The sequence below is a fragment of the Pseudoliparis swirei genome, chromosome 9, assembly GCF_029220125.1.
Source record: "Pseudoliparis swirei isolate HS2019 ecotype Mariana Trench chromosome 9, NWPU_hadal_v1, whole genome shotgun sequence".
NCBI lineage: Eukaryota > Metazoa > Chordata > Actinopteri > Perciformes > Liparidae > Pseudoliparis > Pseudoliparis swirei.
The window spans coordinates 24,259,329-24,277,679 of record NC_079396.1 but is presented as its reverse complement, the minus strand read 5'-3'; the positions used below and the strand labels follow the sequence as shown (position 1 = coordinate 24,277,679).

The window sequence follows — 18,351 nt, the reverse complement described above, 5'->3', positions numbered from 1 at the left end:
GTTAAAACATGGAGATACTGCAAGCTTGGATCGAGGATGAGGAGAGTGTCGAACAAAAAGTCACGGACGAAAACAAGAGAGAAAGGAAAACGGGTGATAGAGATCGAGTGGTTTCCCCTAGAAAAGGCAGAAGCGCGACGGTCACGAGTTGTGTTCGTAAACACTCGGTCGTCAAGGCCGTAAACACAGAGGGCAGAAAACGAGTTCCTGTAATGATACGCCGCAACTGTGGAGAAAGCTGCACACGAGCAAGAGTTAATGTCAGAGAGGAGAACCCAAACTAAATAAGAGTCGCTCTAGAAAGGATTCTCTCCTCTCCACTGCGCCCCAAATAATACCAAAGGAAGAGGCGATTGCCGCGGCAACAGTACTGATCTACATTGCTAATATAGAAGGTAGGTCACGGGTATCTTTGTAGGCCAACCCCCTGAAGTCGCACCGGTTCCCTCGTAAAAAAAAAAGAAAAAAATCTAATGGGATTTTTCCATTGGATTTGGATTATTGCAGAAAACACAAATTCATGATCCTCACACGTTTAGTTTGAGATTGTTTACGCATTCGGTAAAAGTAAAAAAAGCTACAAAGAAATGACACTACAGTACCGAGGTGGCGTGATGCCGTTTGGGAGCCACGTTGTTAGCAACCATCTTCTATTTGATTTTTTTTTTTACAACATCTACAATTTAAAGTTTACTACAACGAACTTTCATCGTGTGTAGACGTTGGCGCCCCCTGTGGACAAAGCTGGTAGTGTTTTCCGAGGCGCCGGAGTCCCTTTAGAAAAAAAAAGCTCAGACCCGGTTCTGTCCCCGGTTGGACGGCCACTGCCTGAGGAGTATCTGGTGAATATGCATTATTCACCAGAGCTCACAGGCATTAAGAATAACTACATAGAAAAAGCCGACCTCGCGTGGTCTACTTTACGTATGTCGGTCACACAGAGACGTCAGCGATACATTTAGACGCTTTCAACCAGTTACACGTTTCTCACAGTCGCTGTAAGCTTGTGTTAACCACCGAGCTTATTTCAGGCATAAAAAAACACATTGACTTCGAGACGAGGGAAACGGAAGTGCAAAAAAAACGCTGACTCGTGTTCTGGGCCTCGACTTTATCTTTTTCGGGAGAAGCACAGCTGTGTGACAGTGAGAAGACGAATGAGTAAACCAGGAAGCGTCCTTTCTGCTGCGCTTTACAAACTGCACCGGGCATTCAGTCGTGCAGCCGGTGAAACGCAATACATGCACGCCTGAATATCCACGGGCCGGAGAGCAGGCTGGGGGGGGGCGGAGCTATGACACGGCCACTGACCTGAGACCTGTTGTTGTTTCCCCACAGTGCGACTCACGGCCACCAAATCCGGCACAGTGAAGAACATTCATAATTTACAGCGAGCAACACAATGACACGAGGGCATGATTACAGATTCATCATCGTCATCGTCATCTTATCGGGACTAAACAGCGGCCTCTCTAATTCGCAACCCCCCCCCTCTCCCTCACACACACACACACACACACACACACACACACAACCACAAACGCCTCCAGGAGGACTCTTTATGAGGCTGAGTGCAAAGAAGTGAGCCTCTGTTTGTCTGCCGCCCACAGCGTTACTGTAAAGGGAAGCAGCCACGCATTGGCAATTAGGGCAACACACACGCACACATACACACACACACACACATCAAGGGGTTGGGGGGGGGGGGGGGGTTACAGACCTGCCTGTGGAGATGACTGCCCAACTGTCCCAGAAACTACTGAAGCCGACCGCAGCAGCTTCTCAATGGCGGCTTTCAAAACCCCAAACGGACGTTTTGTTTTTTTAACACAACAATCGGGGCAAAGCTGGACGAGGAGGAGGAGGAGGAGGAGGGGGGTCTATCTCTCTCCCCCCCCCCCCCTCTCTCAGTCCACTTAACACTAAACACATCTCCACCGGCGAGGGATATATTTTCTAACCGCTGGTGCTGGAAAATATAAAAATGATATACTCCAGCTCTTTCCATCCCACTGTGTGTGTGTGTGTGTGTGTGTGTGTGTGTGTGTGTGTGTGTGTGTGTGTGTGTGTGTGTGTGTGTGTGTGTGTGTGTGTGTGTGTGTAACAAACACAGGTTTTGCTGCTTGAATCAGGAGCCTGAAAATAGTATTTTGAAAAACAAAATTTCTCTCAGAGCCTGTCCTGAGGAGGCCCACATTGTGATGAGGATTACCCGGGTTTAATCTTCCGGATCAAGGCCGGAGCTCTCTGGACTGACGACGGGGCTCTGGAGTGGGAACGCATTGATCACGTTACCATATATTGATCGGTGGGGTCAACCGATCGTTGAGGAGGACAGGACCCAGCAGCAAAACGACACACACACACACAACAACCTCCACCCGCCCACGTGGCTGCTCTCTGGTTCGTTTAACTTGATAGAAAACACATCTGCACGACAGACCGCGAACATCGCTCCACCGCGACACAAAAAAACAACTAATCGTTCACTTCACCCAAAATGTAAAAAATAAAAATAAAAAGCAGGGAGAACATTTCACAGCCAATTAAATCACACCCCTCGTGGCCACAATTACACCTCTGGAAGAGCCGGTGTGCCCCCCCCCACGCTCCAACAGAAGGACTGGGGGAAATGGTACAACTGAATGCACATGAGCGTGTTTTATTTTGGCGGGGGAAAAGGGGCGTTTTCAGGACTCTAATGTGAAAAAAAACTAACATGGCTTGTTTTGTATTTCTGCTTGATTGAAAAAATAAAAAATAAGTTTAATTGACTGTGAAAACGATTGTTGTCAATTAATTTTCTGTGCCGACACACAATAAACTCCTGAAAACCAACTCCTGCGCTCATGAAGGACGATAAATATACATATGAGGCGTGAAAACTCTGCAGTCACCAAAATACTCAGGTGGCAAAAGTACGGAGGTCCTTTAGAGAAAGCCACAGTGACAGAATCAGAGAAAAATGTAATAATATATATATTTTTTAACCACTTCAAAAACCTTAATTTCACACCCCGATAATTTCAGGACTGCTTCAGCACCACTTCCTCCCCCGCACCTTTCACGCCGCACGCATTCACTTTGCAAACATCCTCCCAGAGTTGTGCTCACACGGCGGCCCCCGACCCTCTGGCTCTTTTCTCAAGGGCCCCCAAGAGGTGAGGAGAGGAAGCGTCTGGGCAGGATGGAGGGGAGCGTCCACGAGGCCGCTGACAGCCACCGCGGCCCGGCCCAGTAGAGGTCAGTCCGGAAAGAGGGGGGTGGAGTCGATGGTGAGGAGGCTCCTCCCTCACACACACACACACAAACACACTAACACACAGACAAAAAGGTCACTGTGCACTCAACGCCGAGGCGTCTTCTTTGACGTCAGAGTGGCCTTTTTCTTCTTCTTCGAAAAGGCCACTTGGCTCCTGGAACAGCAGCATCAGCAATGGGGGTGGGTGGAGTGTGTGTGTGTGTGGGGGGGGGGGGGGGGGAGCAGCAGATCCTGACAGTTTGTCCACTAAACTTCCGAACCGAGCGTCAAACACTCGGCCGCACTTTCTCTCCGATGAGTCACTCCGCAAATTGAGGATGGAGGAGGAGAGGAAACGAATGGAAACCCACAATCACCGAAGCCGAGGAGGTTAGTGGACGGGCGAATTAGCTAAGAGGAGGAAGACCAACACACATACACACACACACACACACACTCACACACACTGTACAAGGAGCGCCCTGTTATAGAAGCCAGGTGTACACGAGACTAATAAAAGGCTCCTATTTCCTCTAATGGCTCCAGTGCTTTCCATCAGCGCGGCGCTCTGAGCCGTGTCGGCGGACGCGGTTCAGACGGCCGGACGACCGCCGCCTCGGACGGGGAGCCGGCCTCACTGCTCGGAACCCAAAATAGAGGCGGCGTCCTGTACGAGTTGTCGTCAGAGTCGCGGTGAATCTGCACCGATGGGGCATTGAAATCAAATATATATATTATATATATATATCAATATTCCTTGTTGCTGTAACTCCAGGCCTCGAACCTCTCAGCCGACATCGATTCACAGAAAGCAGATTTTCTCCCTTCAGGTGAAGACAAAATAAAATAAATCTGCAGTGGATACAGTTCATAGTAGAATCGGTAATCTCTTTTAAATCACTTCTTAAAGCGTCGTCGCTTCACTGCTTCGTTTTGACTCTTTTAACTCAATTATTTTATTTATTTATTTGTTAATTTCTATCGTGTCGATTGGTTTCATTTATTGGACCGTTTAAGGGTTTAACTCTGACCTTAGTTTACCTCAAGGTTAAAGATCTGCTTTAATAAAGGTGCTATAGATATACATGTGTTATTATTATTAGGATTATTCACATGCTCAACATGTCACCACTTTCTGATGCTAAACTCAATTTACAGTCTCCTCATTCAGACTCTATAAAATATAAACCCCATGAGCTCCAAGTCACATTTCAATAGGCCCTAAACCATTTTTCCCTTCAAAATAAGATACTTCAGAGTTTACAGGAAATTGCAACAAACAAAAAAAGCCAAACCGTACACACATCTGTCATGAAATCGTGACATGGCCAGCACCTCAAGGTGTTCATAACCGACGGTCGTATATCATATCCATCACGTCTATCGGATGAGCTGCAGAGAAGCAGAATGGCCCCGCGGCGGGAGGCTCCGCCCACCTGTCACCTGTCACCTGCAACAGATCGTCTCTCGAGGGGTTTTGAAGGTTGAGGGAAGGAATTATGGAAGAGGGCTCAATTACAGGGCTGTTTTTTCTCTCTTCTTCTTCTTCTTCTTACTGCTACTTGGGAGGGGGTTGGAGGAAGGGGAGGAGGGGGGGGGCTGACCTAATAATGCTGCATTTGCTGCACAATTCATACAAGTTGTGCTGCTGAGCCCCAATTGGCTTGATCTCAGTCAACATAACTACATGTGGATGCAAAAAAAAAAACATGCATCATATTCTCTCCCCCCTCCCCCCCACCGTTTCTACTATAAAACCCCAGCAGTCAACCTTTGAGAGGTAAAAGAAAACATGGGGATCACCAAGAGCAGCTCACTGTCCCGAAAAATCACCATTTATGGTCGTTTCCCAGCTCCGCGTGTGCACAGGTACCGACTTCCCTCTTTACGAGGACACATTAAAAGTCCTCCCCATAAGTTCTCCCCCCCCCCCCCCGTTAGTGCGCGGATGCATGCAAAACGAGGTAAGAAACACACGTGCTCTCCCACTCTGCGGCACGGGGCTTCATTAGATATCTGGTCGCTGGTCTCTGGAAGAAGCCGTCGCTCATCCAGGAGGACGCGACTACAAAGACGGCTCCGGAGCTTTAGCCCCAAAACCGTGGGAGCTTTTTGAAGTGAAGGACGTCTCATTAAAAGATGTCAATATATATATTACTCACTGGTTGAACTCGCCAGGGGAAGGGAAGCGCCGTTGGCCATTTTTCCTTCTTTTTCTACTTCTTCTTCTTCTTCTTCTTCCTCTCTTAACACACGCTTCACTGGAGACGAGAGAGCTGCTAACTCTTTCCGACTGTCTGCCCCAAACCAAATGGAGAACGCATTTTTTTTAAAGAAAGAAGGGTGCACACATGCGTGGACACACACACACACACACACACACGTACACACATCTGCCATTACCGTGTTGATTCCTACAATTAGCGTGCCAACAGCACAGGATATGTCAGCTCTAAGTGGAGGAAGACTCCAGGTGCCCAGGGTGAAGAGGAAGTTGTGGGTTTAATTACCAGCAGGGTGACTGTTAAAAATGGTATCTGCATGTGTGTGTGTGTGTGTGTGTGTGTGTGTGTGTGTGTGTGTGTGTGTGTGTGTGTGTGTGTTTCTATTTGCATTTGGCTTAGTCAGCAATGGGGCACCTCCCACCTCTTGATCCGACAAGAGGAATGGAAGGAAAACCACCAGCACGCCTTTGATGAGTTTATATGTGCAGAGTAGTTGGGACAAAATACTGGGAACGCCATGAGAGGAAAAGACTTTGGGGAGGAAGTGTGTCTAAAAACCAACGACTCCCGCGGAATGTTTCCCCTCTCGGCGTCAGACTCAACGGCGTATGAAATACTCGTGGGCCGCTGTGGGATAAAGACATCTTTCACCCTTTGGCTTTCTTTTTTTAGAAGTAAACCTGTCCAGACGTAGGTGGGGGAAAAAAAGAAAGAAAAAAAAAAAAGGTGAAACATGACTCGCCACTTTTTCCACTGCCCAGGGGGTTTGAGGATTTAAAAAATGGTTTTCTTTGTGCGTCGGCCTTGAGCAGAGCTCGCACATGGCGGCCTCGCCGTAAATACCGGCTCATGGTGTTAATGGTTTGACCGGCGGTGTCACAGAGGTGCGGGATTCAGACCGACGTTCTTCTTCTTTAATTGAAAATCTGAGATTTGAGCACCGACGTGCTTCGACTGGTGCGGCGAATACGTTCTTGTTCAGTTAAAGAGACAGTACACACCCACCCAAAAAAATCAAGAATACATATTTCTTTCTTCCTTTTCCTGTCGTGCTTTTCTTTTCTTTTTTTACCAATCTAGATTATTTTGGTGCGTCGGAGACATCCAACGTCGAGACGTTTTCTCTCCGATGAAACGAGACCACGTGGCGCTCGGCTTGCGGTGATCAAAGCTCCCCAAAAAAATGTGTCAATGGCGACGTGTCTTTGCAGAAACCGTGAGCCGGTTACTCGAGATAATCCAAAGATCCGTGTTGTGAGCGGTTTTGTGAAGGAGTAGCCAAAAACAAGACAGATTCATAAGTAGCACTACGGGTGAGAGGGTAAGTTGTGTATTTTGGGGATGCACTGTCCCTTTAAGAATATCATAACTTGTCTATTTCGTCTAGTTTATGTGATTTTGGGGATGCATTGTCCCTTTAAGAACATCATAACTTGTCTATTTTGTCTAGTATCTGTGATTTTGGGGATGCACTGTCCCTTTAAGAATATTATAACTTGTCTATTTTGTCTAATTTATGTGATTTTGGGGATGCACTGTCCCTTTAAGAACATCATAACATGTCTATTTCGTCTAGTTTCTATGATTTTGGGGATGCACTGTCCTTTTAAGATCATCATAACTTCTCTATTTCGTCTAGTTTCTGTGACTTTGGGGATGCACTGTCCCTTTAACCCTTGTGTTGCCTCAGGGTCATTTTGACCCGAATCAATATTACACCCTCCCCCCGCCTTAGGATTAATTTGACCCCATTCAATGTTTAATGTCGGTGTTCTTTCGGTAGTCAACAAACAAACATAAAGTGCCTCACACTTAAACTTGGAAAACAATATTAATTCTAATAATTTTCTGGAGGTTTTAATTGCTGGCGTCAAATTGAACCCAAAGGGTAAAATATGTTAGTAAATATAAAGGTAACAGGAGGGTGAAACATTGAATCGGGTCAAAATGACCCAAAGGCGGGGGGAGGGTGTAATATTGATTCGGGTCAAAATGACCCTAAGGCAACACAAGGGTTAAGAATATCATAACTCATCTATTTCGTCTCGTTTCTGTGATTTTGTCCATTCTGTAGTTACATAAAATGACCCCCCCCGCCCCCTGCTTTAAGGACTACCAGCACAGTCTCACACTTTAATTACACGTGGAATAAATCCTTCTAATGGGCATGATGATGTTGATGGATACGAGAAGCCCGGTTCAGACTCTAATGCTCCCACCAGTCTAAGAGGATCAGACCGCGAGGCCCGGATACGACCCAGGAAACGCGGGGCCGCTGGCCGGCTCGGCACCATCGCATTGATCCGGGTCAAAAGGTCGTTGATTAGAGTCTCGCAAGTCTCTCAAGGCAATGCCACGGTGTCTGCCACACACACACACACACACACACACACTCTGCCTCGGCTTGACTCACACAGCTGCTGCCGGTCGCCATGGAAACACTCAAGACTCCCGGGCTCCTGAAGAACAACTCCCTGTAGTCAGCTAAATTATAGTGTGCCGGGAAAGAAGAAAAAAAGAAGAAGAAAGAAGAAGAAAAAAACGAGAAGAGGCCGAAATACAAAACGCTAAAATACCAGCGTTGAATAACGTGACGAGATACAGTCAGATGTGGCGCTAAAATCCTCTTCAGCGATGACATCATCGAGCTCTTAGGGGCCACCGGCACGTCACACCGGCTCCTTTAGCGAGTATCGACGTAAGGGTCGTAACAAATGGACGGAGGGAAACAGTGTGAGTGCTGTTTTATCAGAGAGAGAGAGAGAGAGAGAGAGGATGGGGGGGGGCAATGAACTGAAGATGCATTGCCACCGTCCTCCGCTCACTACATCACTCGCCACACACACCGGAGCCGGAGGGAAGAGAAAGAGGGGGAAACTAAACTAACCGGAACCACAAACACACGTACGGCCGACCACGGCGACGTAAAAAAAAAAAGAGAAGATGAATCAAGCCGAAAATACCCCCCCCCCCCCCTCAATAAAACATGCAGACCGGGCATCATGTATATTTCAGCGCCGCGGAGAGAGAATTAGCCCACATCCAGCTGACAGCTGCGAGACCACCCAAACACGACCCACATAGTGACAGAGGTTTGGAGGGGGGGGGGGGGTCACATGCAGAGCACCTGCTACACACACACACACACACGGCCGTGATTCAGAGGCGAGGGCCGTCAGTTCAACTCACCGGCTGAACTCAGTTTGCCGTCTGCCTCCTCCGGTGTGTTCTCTGTTTTCACGCTCCGTCTGACATCTCCGTAGATTCCCTCAAAAAACCCACGACGACGACGACGTCAACAACAACAACAACAACAACAACAACAAGGCAGAGTCCGCTCCGGAGGAACCGCTTGAGGAGAGCCGGATGTTTTAGTCGCGCTCTCGGGGAGACGGCATGCTGCTGCTCCCTCGTCGACTCTCTCCAACCACCACGCTGCCTCTCTCTCCTCCTCCTCTCCCTTCCTCCTCCTCTTCCTCCTCCTCCTCCTCCCCTCAACCTCTACAAACGCAGTGTCGCCGCTGCCCCCAGAAAGAAGGAGAAAAAAAGGGGCTTCTCTCCCGTCCTGACCCCCGCCACTATTCAGAGCAGCGGAAACCAAACAATGCCTCTTCTCCTCCGCCGCCGCCGCCGCTCTGAAAGAAACACCCAGGAGCCGTTCCTCGGCCGGCAATAATGCCGCCCGACGGTCTCCATGGAAACTAATGACGGACCCCGCTGGAGGGAGGGAGGGAGGGGAAAGGGGAGGAGGGAATAGGGGGAGAGTAAAGTGAGCGAGAGAAGAAGAGTGGAGAGGAGGGAGAGAAGTGGCTGAATGAAAGATGGGGGAAGTGTGTGTAAGTCTCAGTGGGTGTGCCTTCGCAGTTGTTGCATGTGCGTGTGTGTGTGTGTGTGTGTGCGTGTGCGTGTGCGTGTGTGTGTGAATTGGAGAGGAGGAAATTCTTTGCCAACCAATTATCCTCATTATCTATGAATTGATTGAGCGAATAACAACGAGTGAACACTTCCTACACATTGATTGTGTTTTCCAGCCGACTATATATATATATTTATTTTGAATCCATCAAATGTTTTCCAGTTCATCAACTGACCTCAATTACTTGATGTTGTTGTTGTTGTTGTGTCAGCTGATGAATCATCGCAGCGCCGATTCTCTTCCTAAAAATAGTTTGTGGTTCCTGATGTGTAAATAATAAATGCGGTCACATCCCTCAGGGGAGGGAGGGAAGGGGGGGGGGAGTGAGGGGGGAGGGAGTCCTCCGTCTCTGGAGAGAGCGTCCATGTCTCTGTGCCCCCCCCCCCTCCACACACACACACACACACACACACACACATGTGGATCATAAAAACTGCCCGGGATGACGCGTCCAAGCTGCTCCGAACCTCTTCATATGCACATATATTTATAACCCTCCCCCCCCCCTCCCTCCCATATCGCCCTGTGAGTCTCTTCCCCCCCCCCCCCCCACACACACACCTCTTCCCACTCAATAGTTGAGAGTGACACCGGCTTGAAAGACGGGGTGACATTGCCCGACACCGGCTCTGAACCCCGCAGACGGATGCCAACGATAACCATGGAAACGCTGCTGAAGTATCCCCGGCTCCTCGTAAACGAGAGCACGGGGCTCTAAATCTGGGTGTGAGGAGCGGAAGAGAGAGAGAGAGAGGGGGGGGGGGGGGGGATGGCTACGTTGGATATAGATCGAGTTAAACGAAGGAGCTTTTAAAGATCGGAGCCCCCGATTGATCATCTCGTCCTCCACTGACAGCTCATTACAGGCCACCTCTTGTGTTGGGGGGGGGGGGAGGTAACAGGTGCTGCTCATCCCTGCGGAGCCGCCCGAGGTGAAATATTGCCGATCGACAAGGAAGAAGAAGAGGGAAAAAAACTCCCAAATTCTAATACGAATAGGCGCCTGGCCTTTGTGGGTTATCTAATGAGGCGTGGTGCCCCCCCCCCCCCCCCTTCACACCAACGGAGGAATGCAAGCTTGTGGGTTGGGGAGGAATGTCGAACCTCTCGCCGTCTTGTTATCACGTCGTAGCTCCCGTGTGTGTGAGCCAACCCAACGCCACAAAGTATACAAGAACAGAGCCGGAGGAGAGGAGAGGTGCGTTCACTGAGCGGGGGAATGTAGAGCACTGGCCTGGCGCCGCCCTTCTGCCCTTCTGCTTCCCCTTGCCACTCGCTCTGATTACAACGATTCCATCTGTCCGCGAAGATGAAACTGTGTGTGTGTGTGTGCGTGTGTGGTCGGTGATCCCGTTGGGCAGATGTGTGACAGATGCCCTCCTCAGGTCAGCAGAGAGAGTTTTAGTTGTCAATATTGCATGCGCAGAAACACACACACACACTCTATCACCGACCACCCACCCACACACACACACACACAGACACAGACTTACACACAAACACACACACAGAGAGACTCACACACACACTCTATCACCAACCACCCACCCACACACACAGACACAGACTTACACACAAACACACACACAGAGAGACTCACACACACACACTATCACCGACCACACAGACACACAGTCACACACACACAGAGAGACTCACACACACACACACTCTCACCGACCACACACACACACACATACACACACACAGTCACACAAACACACACACAGAGAGACTCACACACACACACACACTATCACCGACCACACACACACACAGTCACACACACACACACACAGAGACTCACACACACACACACTATCACCGACCACACACACACACACAGACAGTCACACAAACACACACACACAGAGACTCACACACACACACTATCACCGACCACACACACACACACACACACAGACAGTCACACAAAGAGACTCACACACACACACTATCACCGACCACACACACACACACACAGACAGTCACACAAACACGCACACAGAGAGACTCACACACACACACTATCACCGACCACACACACACACACAGACAGTCACACAAACACGCACACAGAGAGACTCACACACACACACTATCACTGACCACACACACACATACACACACACAGACAGTCACACAAACACACACACAGAGAGACTCACACACACACAAACACACACAGACTCACACACACACACTATCACCGACCACACACACACACACACACACACTTCCAAGACGGTTACACCGGGATGGAAAATAACTCACCGCCTCTTTGCCAATCTTTTGCCAATCTTCTCCGGCGTGTCCGTCGATTATAAACAACGAACACGAAGACAATAACTAACGCCGTCAACAAAATGCAAAACACGCCGTCAGCGCCGAGAGAACGCTTTACCAAAGGTGTGTCAGCCAGCTTTCAAAAGGACTCTCGATCTCATCCCGGCCCAGTTAGAGAGAGAGAGTGTGTGTGTGTGTGTGTGTGTGGGGGTGTCTGTATGGAACACTCATATCTTATAAATAACTTTTAAATCGGTTGCCTGATGCTCGTGGCGCACGCTTTGGCCCGCTCCCTGCGGATGATGAAGCCGGAAGCAGGACACTGGGGCTGTTGTCATGGAGACGACTCGCATTCCACAGCGTGTTGACCCAACTGCAGGATTTCTTCTTCTTCTTCTTCAAAAAAAAAGCCTCGCACGAAAAAACAACACTGGCGTGTGCATGCCTGTGAATAATTCCATGCATACACACACACACACACACACACGCACACAAGCTGTGAAAGTGAATAAGTTCTACGTTCACACGCGTCTCTGCCGGTCCTTGAGGGCCGGCGAGACACAACACACGGAAGCCACGGAGGTCGAGGAAGGACGGCGCTCACAGCCGGAGCTCTTCCTCCCACACCGAGGGGCCACGGCACGCCGAGGCCCCTCCGATGGGGGGGGGGGGGGGTTGCACTCTCTCCAAGATTCAATGGGAGGGTTCACCGAGAGCTTTCAGAGAAGTAAAAACATGCTTCGCTTAGCTGACCGTGATCTCATGTGTCGGATTTAATTAGGTTCGCCTCTTTGGTTCTTGGATTTCAAACAAAATTGTCAAAAAGTTTATTTTCTTTTTTTTCTTTTGACCCCTTGACCCGCTCCCATATCGCCCCTGACGGAGCGCCTCGACTCCTCACACATGACGAATCAAAGAGATGTTTTTAAAGAGCGTGCTCCCCTCCTCCTCCTCCCCCCCCCCTCTCTCAGGAGCCACCGCATTCATATTTCACCCAGAGAATATTTCTAATTCATTATTAATATTTCTCCCCATGCTGGAGGAGAGGAGGTCCAATGAACTACAAAGAGGCCGGAGACCCAGAGCACGAGGATCCACCTTGTTGCCACCCCGAGACCCCCAGGGGAACGCTGGAGATGGGGAAAAAAGGGGAAATAATAAACCAAAAATTAGACGCTTTGTCAAGTCAAGAAGCTGAAGAAGGAGATCCTCAAAGGAAAAAGTTGTTGCAACAAACAACTATTTACCGAGATCAAGAGGATGAGACAGAATAACTTAATAAGGGGCATATTAATATCTCTGCATGCAGTACACGAGTGTGATTGTTATGCGGTAATAGTCATTTTATATATATGTTGGTTTGCGGACTGCCGTTTTGAAGCCTTTGTGTTCGCCATCTTGTTTTTGTGCACGAGTGGGAGGAGCTAAAGACAACCCAACGCTGAATGAGACATTTTAACGTTACAATTAAATGTCATGACCTGAAAACGTACACGTGTAAGACGCCGTGGTCGAGACCGGTCAATCACAAGGTAGCCCCGCCCTCAAGCACACCCTGCTATATTATCTATTTTAATATAAACGGGATCATAATTTACGAAATAAACATAATGCTGCATAAACTAGCAATCGACCATAAACTCTGTTCTGAGGTAGTAAATCAAGTGAGAATCATTTTCTACATTTTCTATACAATCTGACATCTGTTAGTCGTCGGAGGTGTCGCCCCCTGCTGGTCAGTAGAGAGAATGCAAGTTTTAAAGGTACTTAAAAAATAATTAATTGCATTTGGTTATTTTATCTATAAACATAATCTCAAATGGATATAATCTCAGTCTCAAAACAATATTGCTCTTCTGATATGACATTATGAGAAAGGATTTTCTCCATATTGCCCAACTCAAGCAGATACTTTCATTATATTTGACTTACGGTGAACTATAACACGATAATAATGCCAATAATAATAGACGCAGACTGCTCAGAGTAATACATTATGACCCTACCTTATTCCATCCCTCCTCTATCGGTACTACGCTCCAATCATGTCAGACATTTTGACATTTACTTTCCTAAAAAACAGCTCCGACGCTGTGGCTGCTGCTGGTGTTCACCGCGGCATGAAGATAATAACGTGTTCTTTGCTTAAATACATTACATACCTCTCGTCGGCAGTGGCTTTGATGTCATAATTATAATATAATTACAGGGCTCTCAGACATCGTTATTGAAGCATGTGTTTTTCACACAGTGCAGCATCTATTAAACCAGAGGGGAACGTTCCAGAATGAAATTAACCGGCAGTCAGCGGTAAAGACGAGAAGATGAGCCGGGAGACGGCGGAGGCAATATTAGATATTACCAACGGCAGACGATAAATACACTGGGCGTGTTATTTGAATTAAAGCCCCTGCCTGGAGGGAGGGGGGAGGGGAAAACTGTCTGGACAATGCAAATTGATAAACCGCGGACATTTTTCCATCCATTTTTCCCGGTGTTGTTTCGGTCGCTCGTTGGATGGAGGGGTGCGTTTCCACGGCGATCAGTGTGGCGTTGAGGTGCGTCCACGTACGTGTTGGGACGCGGCCCTTTGTGATGGCGGTTATGTCCTTGAGTATGGTCTTGAAAAGGTGTGATGGGAGTGACCATCCCCCCTGTGATGGTTTGTAGCAATCAAAGGTGTGATTGTGCGCGTGTTTGTGTGTGCGTGTGTGTGTGTGTGTCCACCCACGGCGGGGTCTGGTCATCTGATGAGCTGCAGGCTCATGTCTCCCTACGGCGTCCAGATGGCCTGTGATTATGCACACGGCTCAGTGGAGATTACTGTGCAGCGGGTGGAAACAGATACAGAGAGAGTACAACATATATATATATATATATACACTACCGTTTAAAAGTTTGGGGTCATCCAGACAATTTTGTGTCTTCCATGAAAACTCACTTTTATTTATCAAATGAATTGAACATTTCATAGAACATATAGTCAAGACATTGACAAGGTTAGAAATAATGATTAATATTTGAAGTATGAATTTTGTTCTTCAAACTTCAAGCTCAAAGGAAGGCCAGTTGTATAGCTTATATCACCAGCATAACTGTTTTCAGCTGTGCTAACATAATTGCACAAGGGTTTTCTAATCAGATATTAGTCTTCTAAGGCGATTAGCAAACACAATGTACCATTAGAACACTGGAGTGATCGTTGATGGAAATGGGCCTCTATACACCTATGGAGATATTTCATTAGAAACCAGACGTTTCCACCTAGAATAGTCATTTACCACATTAACAATGTAGAGAGGGTATTTTTGATTAATGTTATCTTTTTGAAAAAACAGTGCTTTTCTTTGAAAAATAAAGACATTTCTAAATGACCCCAAACTTTTGAACGGTAGTGTATATATATATCTATATTATAGCTTCAAATGAGGTAGAAGAGTCGGCTGTAAATGGGAAAGACGAAGGTGTGTGAGGCACAAGAGGCACATGAGGGTGGAGGTCACGCATGAAAATGTGCACCGACACCTCCCTCTGCACGGAAACATGAGACCTTGAGACGAGTCATTTCCACTTCATTTGCTTCGTTGTGCAGAACAACCTGCAACCGAGAGGGCGAGCTCAGGTTGTGTAAACGGTGTGTGTGTGTGTGTGTGTGTGTGTGTGTGAGGAGGGCGAAAGGGCGAAGTACATGTGCGTACGAGTATGTGCGATCCTGATGGAAATATCTCTCGCAAGGGACGCCCGCCCGCCCACACACACACACACAACACACACACACACGCGGGGGTGTGGGGGGGAGGGGTGTGACATGATGGATCGCTCACAGGCGAGTGAAGCACACCCGAAAGAGCAGCGTGCGGAAGAAAAAAAGACGGACGCTCCACCGAACCGACATCGTGGAGCTCTGGATGCGAGCGTCCTCGAGGCTCTTCGCGCCTCACGTGGACCTCGAGAAGACTCGAGAATGTGCTTTTTAAAAATATAATACCTATACCCCGCTACACCTGTAAGGAGCCGTTACGGTGACGTGCTTGTGAGAGGAGAGCCGGAGCTCCACAACGACCAGAGCTGAGAGTTGGGAGTGAATCCAGAGAGCGCGATGACGTAATGCTTCTCCGAGTGGCCTTCAGAGGTCCACCGGCGACTTCTTGTCGTCGCGGTTACGAGAGCTCTACCGATGAAAGGGCCTCACCGGCATCACTCTGCCGGCTGTCAGAGTCGACAGAGAGGACGACGAGAGGCGTTTACTTCTTTATTTATCGCCTTCTGAATACAGACAGAGGAGTCATGCAGCAGGAAGCCAGCGGGCTCGTGTGTGTGTGTGTGTGTGTGTGTGTGTGTGTGTGTGTGTGTGTGTGTGTGTGTGTGTGTGTGTGTGTGTGTAGCTTAATGAAACCCATCATTCACCTCTGAAGAGCTGCAAAGTGAAAGTTGACAGTTTAACTAACAACCTGCAATACATGCATTCCATCTGATTACCTTCGCATTGAAAATGCGGAAGATTATGTTTTGATCGCATGTATTTATTTATTTATTTGTATGCGTTTTACTCGAATAACAAAAAAGTTTTAAACCGAATCGCATGAAATTTGGTGGGATGATTGGTTATTATCCGGGGACCATTTGATTAGATTTTGGGATCGATCGGGTCAAAGGTCAAGGTCATGAAAAGGTCAAAATCTTCTTTTTACCATAGCGCGGTCAATTTCTATCCAATTGGCATGCAACTAATGCCAAAATGTTCATAATTCAATGCCCAATCTTGTGATATGCGAAGGTATGCGCTCTACCGAGTGCCCGTTCTAGTTCAATTATGTTTTTGGAAGAAGCAATTTGGCTTCGGGCAGCAGCGAGCTTATGGAGGAATCAGCTGGCGGGCGGACACACACACACACACACTGAGCAGCCTGAGGCGGTTTGTTGTTTTATTACATTGTGACCTTTCAGGATTAACAAAAACCTGATGAAGCGCTTCCTCCTCCTCCTCTTCTTCTTCTTTTTTTAATGCTGAAAGCCCGAAATGAGCGTTTGAGGAAGACGACGCGCGGCGGCGGCGGGAACAGGATCCACCTGTGTGGGATGTAGCTCTCATCGGGGTGTGTGTGTTACAACTGTCCTGTGATGAGAGCCGAGGCTCTCGCGCGAGGCGGCGGCCCTGGAAGATCGCGGGTTCAAATCCCACCCGAGGAAACAAAGGGAGGATCTAGCACCTGAGCATCGGGGAGGTGGTGGTGGTGGTGTGTGTGTGTGTGTGTGTGTGTGTGTGGGGGGGGTGTTCGAGTCCAGACCTCGCTCTTGTTTCACAAAGTCATTAAAGGGGGGGGGGGGGCGTGATACATCACTGACAGAGCGGACTATAACCGGAGGGAGACGGGGGAGGACACGGCCTGCTGTTGCCAAGGTGACCTTCAGGGTGAACCACCTCGGGGTCACCCAAGGTGAGAGCGGCTCGAGCGCGGAGCGGTTTGCGATGACGGTGCAGACAAAACGGGAAAACAACAACAACAACAACATTACTCTTCAGCGGCTGACCTTTCAGAATAAAAGCCTAGAAGAGGAAACCAGTGGCTCCCCCCCCCCCCCCCCCACACACTGGTTGTATCGCTCCGCCAGTGTTGGACCATCTTATTTACACCCTGACCCTTAAGACTGGGAACCGACACTTTTAAACTACCGTCTGACGACTTCAGTGGTGATCCGGTCACATCCGTTTCAAGAGGAAGGTCATCGGCTGTCTCTTTCTTCTTCTTCTTCCAACTGCTGGTTTGAATCAAGAACTTGACACAGGAATGACACGACATCGCCATCTAGTGGTCCGACGACTGCTGCACACTCGGCATTAAAAGTATAGTTGCAGGAGAGAGATTATTCTTTTTAAAACAAGAGCAACAAAAAGCATTATTCGTGTCAAAATACAAACAAAAAAATCATATATCTCAATAAATAAATAGAAATAGAAAAAGAAATAGAGCAGGATAAAAAGGTTTCTGGCTTTATGTCGCGACGAGTCAGCGTTTAACGAGTGACTGTAAAAAAAATTTTACAAAAAAGGTAGATTTCCAGTGACAGGGCGACGCTCAGAGCAGCAGCGTTGAGACACATCTGAGGCCGACATGAATCACGACGCGCAGCCTTTCCACTGACGGCAGCATCTCTCCTCATCAAAACACCAAACCGGAGTTAATTAATACCAGACGCCGACACAGGCAACAAAAAGAAAATAGTCGTAGCAGTGAGGACTGTTGAATAGTGGGCCATGAAATACAGGCATTCAATACAGAGAGAGAGAGAGAGAGAGAGAGAGAGAGCGAGAGAGAGGGGCTGCTCCCCCTCTGCTTTGTAATGTCATAAATGAGAGCCCTGTTTAAAGAGGAGCTAATCTGTGTCAGGCAAAGACTGGTGGTGAGGCGGGGGGGGGGGAGTTTCCTGCTGACCGACAGACCTTGACTCTGTGTGTGTGTGTGTGTGTCCCAAGTTTTCATGCACGTGATGGTTTCAATAGCTTTGTCCGATTTATTCCGTTAACAGTAAAACACGTTGGAGGGGAGGAAGAGGAAGAGGAGAGACGATGGTTAATGACAACAGCAGGGCAGAGAGAGAGAGAGAGAGTGTGTGTGTGTGTGGGGGGGGGGGGGGGAGTGGAAGGGCACCCAGGGGAGAGCGAGCGTGGGGAATGCAGCAAC

At 48.4% G+C, this 18,351-nt stretch overlaps 1 protein-coding gene across 3 annotated transcripts in view; it reads right to left on the bottom strand.

Annotated features, from left to right (window-relative positions):
* LOC130199524 (FYVE, RhoGEF and PH domain-containing protein 3-like) overlaps nt 1–18,351 on the bottom strand; it is a 52,645-nt gene that overhangs the window by 26,818 nt on the left and 7,476 nt on the right. Inside the window, exon 1 of one of the 3 annotated variants that reach the window (XM_056423083.1) lies at nt 5,404–5,643. The exons of 1 other annotated variant lie outside the window; for it this stretch is intronic. In XM_056423083.1, coding sequence (XP_056279058.1) covers nt 5,404–5,641 — 238 coding nt within the window. In that variant the 5' untranslated portion in view covers nt 5,642–5,643. Of the gene's footprint in view, nt 1–4,545; nt 4,777–5,403; nt 5,644–18,351 lie in introns of those variants that run through there. One more of the 3 variants, XM_056423086.1, reaches the window with a different exon arrangement.